Below are 6000 nucleotides of genomic sequence, written 5' to 3' on the forward strand. Positions count from 1 at the left end.
GCACCGACGCACCGCTTCTCCGGCCATGCTGAGGCCACGTCCCACATACAGCAACTAGAAGGATGTGCAGCTATGACATACAACTATCTACTGGAGCTTTGGGGGAAATAAATAAAATTTAAAAAAAAACAATTTGAGGAAAAATCTAAAGGACTTTTTTTTTAACTTCTCAAAGTTGCACCATATTCACAAGGTTCACTTAATTCACTGAGTCCTTTTTAAAGAGGCATAACTTTTAATGGATCATACTCAGATTTGTGTTTGCTGTTTTGTACCTATCTAGGTATAATCTAAGAATAAACTCTTAAACCCAGGGTATGAGATCATAAAATATATCTGATTGCCCTCTCTTTGTTCCTGACATGTTTGGCAATTTAAGCTTCAATTTTCCTCGTGTGACAATAATACCTAGTTTATAGGGTTGTGATAAGAATTAAAGATAACATATGTAAAGTGCCCATCAAAATGCCTGGCATATAGTAGATGTAATCGTTATCATCCTCATTATTATTGTATCTTAAAAAGCATTTGTATGTATATGATGAATTATTTTCTTCTCTAGCCTTTCTCGTATTCCTAAGTCCTTTGCTGCTACTTCTGCTGCATAGCACTACTTTGAGATATGCCAAAAGGGTGGTAATGTTCACAGGCTTAGGATATGTTTTTAGTAAATCTGAGTGAAATCATTTGTCTAACTCATCCTGTACACAACTTTCCAATTAAAAGTTAGAAAGAAAAGTTCCTTCCTTCCCAATCAGTACTTCTTAAATCTACAGTTTTTGCCTATGCATAATAGAGTTAGTTAACACTGAATTTTGTTTGTTAAATGCTTTTACTGGCGAATCTAAGAGGTAAGCATTTTTGCCAGTCAGTATAGCTACATAGCTCTCAGTGTGGATTGTAAAGGTAAAAGATGCTGTCAGCATTTACAGAACGATGACATGTACTTCATCTCATGGCAGTTTCAGTATGTGTGCTGTACAGTAAACCTAACCTAACCGTCAACCTCATTAGAGAACCCTGTTAGCAATAGGCTTGCCCAGCTGAACGCATCCTGCCAGCACTCCAGTCCTGGGCTGAGTAACACGCTGGCCTCTTGCCATGAAATGAAGCATTAAACAACTTAGAGGCCTAGGCTACCTGGGTGTAAATCCAGGCATCGTAGCACCAAGGGACTGTAATCTCCCCAGGCCAGGGAAAGACCAGCTAAGACAAAGTAAGTGGAAGTGAGCCTCAGAGAGGAGGAGGGGTACAGGAGGATGAAAGGATTACAGGAGTGAGCCGGAAAAGAGACTAAAAAGGTTTGGAGAGGATCTTCTACGCCAAAGGTGGAGGGTCATGGACATGTGACATGTGGCAGCAGGCTTCATATTCCTTTAAAATCAACTAAAAACTATTCTTTTTATGCTTTTAAGGTATTATGAAGACAGATAACACAGAAGTTCTTCTCTCTGCTGACTTCACTGGAGCAATCAAAGTGTTTATTAACAAAAGGAAAAATGTATCTTAATTTGAAATGACATTTAAAATAAACATATCAGTAAGTTTATATATGTATCAGAACTGAAAAAAATACTATAGTGTTTCAGGCTAACATCCTTTTTTTAATTTTTATTGGAAGTTGTTCAAATATAATATATTTTTCGAGAGGCAGTGTTAATGATCTAGTAAACCCTGGACTGATAGACTAGAAAGGAATGTGGCTAGAATAACATTGCCAAACATTAGGCTTTATGTTTTGTTATGTTTGTGTTTTTGTTATATAATTGTGAACCTGCACAGGTTTATGCATGAAAAATATATTAATATATTAATCACATGTGTGTGCCTTTTGGTTACATGCACTAAATCTAACAGAGTTAAATTATTTCAGTGACTCTTTTGGCCTCTTATTTGGGAGGAGTCTTGTTTCTAGCTTAAACAATTTCTTTTGCACAAAATTTCATTTATAAGGAAAGTGGTGTCTTTTGACTGAGTTATTGTTTTAAAAATGTTATATAGGTTTTCAGTAGGTCAACAACCATGTGTAAATGGTTTTTATAAATTTCTCAATTTGGGGACAAGATTTTTTTTTGTGGTCTAAATTGTGGACTTAAGATTCTTTTCTTTGTATGTGTATATATAATTTCCTTTTTTTTCCACACTGGAGCACAATGTTTCTATGTAAAGAATTCTTTTCATTCTTTATCCATGAGCACCAGGCTTTGCTCACTTAAAATTAAGCCGCATTAAGGAGTGAGTCTTCTTTTTTACAATAATGTAAAAATGAACTGTTTACATTTTTTTAAAGCATTGTAGTTTTAAAAATTAAGCTGTTTTGTTTTGTGTTGTTGAATTTGAAAGCTTCTGTAAATATTGATATAATGTACCAATGAAATAACATCTGGGGCAATGGAACCCTGATCATGTTGTTGATGGTTAGCATATGATTCTGAAAGTTAAATATGTATTATTAAAACTTGGTCGCCAACACTTGTTAAACATGTGACTTTATTTTCAGATGACTTCAGTAAATTGAGGAATGTAAGAAAAACAGTCTTGTTTTATAATTTGATTCTTAGCAAGCAGAAGATCAGATTTTGGACCCCTAAATTATAATGCATTTAAGGAAACTACATACCTTTAAGGAAAAAAAATTTTTTAATTCTAGTTCTAAAATGAACACTCCTAAGAGTTCATCTATATGCTTATATGTTCTTTACTGTGTTTGTTTTTAGTGTGTAAGTGAGAAGCTGGGAAGACACAGTCATATCCTTGTTAATCCTGCATGGTTTTGGAGTAATCCAGATTTTCTAGTTCATTGGATACTGTTTGCCTTGGTTTTACTCCTATGCTGCTTTCTTCCTCTTGCCAGTGCTGTGTTCTCTCCTTCCCCTCTCCTCATCTCTCTGCTCACTCTTCTATACTCTACCTGATAGAGCGAGTTGTTATGCCATTGGCTTTCTAACCAACCAGTTTCTTTAGTCTCAAGGTCTGGGTGGCAGTGTGATTGGTCTAGTGTTTCAAAGAACTTAATGTCTTGAACTCTTTGAGGCAACTTGGCTTTCACTGACTTCTGCCTGAGGACTTGTAGTCTGCTGTGGTGCTGATCGTTTCAGCAGCAGGTAATCGGGGTGTTGCCATGTGAATATTTCCTGATAGGTTTTATGTGGTTTCTTGAACAAAAAGGCAAAAATATTTGGGATGCAAGCTTAAGAGAATACTGACATTTCTGAGTTTAGTTTTTTAAATGTTTGCTGTCAGTATATAAATATACTACAAAGTTATAAGAAAGTGAGTTTGAAAAGGTAGCATTAAGATATATACAAAGAAAAATTGAACAATATTCCTCCCTAAAATGAGTATTAGAAACTCACTATAATAAGCAGTGTGATATTATAGGAAAAAGCACAGATTCTAGAATCAGATGAACTTGGATTTGGTTCCCTCTATTAGCACATTCCTTGGGCAAGTTATTTACCCTATATTAATTTCCATTTTCTTATCTGTAACATGAGAGTATCTAACTGAAATTGTAAAGATTTACTGAGAAATCATGTATGTATAAAGCTTGGTGCCTAGTCAGTAGGTGTACTCAACAAATGTACATTTTTTACTGCCTCTCCTGAAACCGTGAGTGCCATCCTAGACCAAAAAGAGAAAAGTATATGGAAGTGCTTTCTAGCTAGCATTGGGATTTCATAGACGAATGGCATTTTAGGCCTTGACATAGGGCACCAACATTTTTTTTTGCCAACTCGACACTTTTTTTTTTAAACTGCTGCCATCTGCTATCACCTCTTCATAGAAGAGAACATTTTAATAGTAAAAAAAAGTCAAGCAGAATCTTATCATCTTAGAGCAATGAACAGTCTATTAAAGTGAATAAACCTAGCTTTTAAAAAAAGTACCATATTCCCTTATTTTCCAATTTCTCTTTTGGTGAAAATTTCATCATGGACTTGGTGTGGTAAGCTGAGAACCACTGTGCTAGATGAACAAGTTTAAAACCGCATTTCATTAAAAGCTCTTTGAAGAGTCATATTGAGCCATTTTTCACCTGTCTTGTTTACCTTAATTGGAATTAAAATATTAATGACTCAGCATAATTTAGCATAGCATTTTCTCTGATCCTCAAATTATACAGCTGGGCAGTGGCTTTTTATTCTTAGAAATATATGTTTAACATTAATATACCATCTTCCAAATTCCAATTTCAGTTGTATAATTTTGAGAGTCAGAGGCCAGATCTCCCCACTGTTGTGAAAAAACCAAATTATCAGAATATTTTTAAATACCTTAATTATTATGGGAATTCAAGGTAAAGACATATTTGGGATTTAATGTTTCCCCATAAGTTTTCAAAAGAAAAACATTCCCAATTTCACTGGTTTCTAGCTTCCTGCCTTACTTATTCATTAAGCAGATGTTTATTGAACACCTATTATGTATAGAGCACTGCTGGGACTAGAGAAGAATAAGGCAACATCCCTGTGCCAGAAGAGCTCACAGTCTGGTGGAGGAGAAGGCCACAGAAACAAGAGGCTTGGAACTGTCTTGTGGCTGTGGCCCTAGAAATGCCCCTTCTCGCCTTAACCCGTCTGTTCTACCCTTCCTAGTAACTCATGACAGGCTCTTGATTCTCAGGCCAATCTTTGTTCATCTAATATTACAAGCAGCAAGGATAATATGGGTGAAAGAGTCTATGAGTAAACCGTAGATAAGACAGAGAAAATGGAGTACCCACTGTGTCATCATTTTCCCTGGTCTCTGACCCTCTCCTTCTCCCAGCCTAAAATCATTGTTTTATTTCCCAAAAAATCTTAACTGTCGTCTATTCCGAGCTAACTGCTACTTAACAGACCCCCTGCCCCCACGTGCTCTCCTCTTCCTTTCAGTTCTGAAGCTTGACCTTTTTTGTTTTGTTTTGTTCTCTAAACTTGAGTCATCTAATCTCCTGGGGAACCCAGGCTTCCCCTGTTAACCACAGCCGCTTTTCTGGTGTAGATCCACGCACATGAAATAAATTCAGGCCGATACAGCAGGGCCAGCGTGGAGGACGGTGTGGAGATGAGGAGGGAGATTCACTACAGAGTCCCAAACAAATCAAATGCCATCATTACAGGTTATCTAAGGTGCTCCAAACAGATAGAGTTTGCTTGTACATCCAGCTGCCCTGCATTACTTTTTTTTTAATAAAATTTTTATTTTGGAATACCTTTAGATTTAAAGAAAAGTTGCAAAGAAAATACAGCAAGTTCCCATGTACTCCTTACCCAGTTTCCCCTAATGTTAATACCTTACATCACCATGGTATGTTCGTCAAAACTAAAGAAACCAACTCTGGTACATTACTATTAAGTAAATTCTAGATTTATTCAGGCTGTACAGTTTTTCCACCAGTGTCCTTTTTCAGTTCTAAGATCCAATCCAGGATACCATAATACATTCAAGCATATTATGCCTTCTTGATTTAAATAAACTTTTTATTTTATTTATTTTTTTTTTAAAGATTTTATTTATTTTTTTCTCCCCAAAGCCCCAGTAGATAGTTGTATGTCATAGCTGCACATCCTTTTAGTTGCTGTATGTGGGACTCGGCCTCAGGATGGATGGAGAAGTGGTGCCTCGGTGCGTGCCCGGGATGCGAACCCGGGCCACCAGCATCGGAGCGCGCGCACTTAACCACCAAGCCACGGGGCCGGCCCAACTTTTTATTTTAGAATAGCTTTAGATTTTCAGAAAAGTTTGCAAAGAGTTCACATCCCCCTGCACCACTTTTCCCTGTTGTTAACATCTGACATTGCTGTGGTACATTTTTCACATTAGGGAACCAACATTGCTACATTACTGTTAACTAAACTCCATACTTTATTCAGATTTCACTAGTTTTTACCTCATGTTCTGTTCTGGGATCCTGTCCAGGGTATGGCATTATAGGTGATCGTCAGGTCTCCTTAGGCTCCTCTTAACCATGACAGTTTCTCATACTTCCCATGCTTTTGTTGACCTCAACAATTT

At 36.7% G+C, this 6000-nt stretch overlaps 1 protein-coding gene across 1 annotated transcript in view; it reads left to right on the forward strand.

Annotated features, from left to right (window-relative positions):
* WDR44 (WD repeat domain 44) overlaps window positions 1-2472 on the forward strand; it is a 73943-nt gene extending 71471 nt beyond the window's left edge. The window contains exon 20 of the mRNA XM_058536578.1: window positions 1416-2472. Within this exon, the coding sequence (XP_058392561.1) occupies window positions 1416-1510 (95 nt within the window). The 3' untranslated portion in view covers window positions 1511-2472. The remainder of the gene's footprint in view (window positions 1-1415) is intronic.
* The last annotated feature ends 3528 nt before the right edge of the window (window positions 2473-6000 follow it).

Source organism: Diceros bicornis, chromosome X (genome assembly GCF_020826845.1).
Source record: "Diceros bicornis minor isolate mBicDic1 chromosome X, mDicBic1.mat.cur, whole genome shotgun sequence".
NCBI classification, from domain to species: domain Eukaryota; kingdom Metazoa; phylum Chordata; class Mammalia; order Perissodactyla; family Rhinocerotidae; genus Diceros; species Diceros bicornis.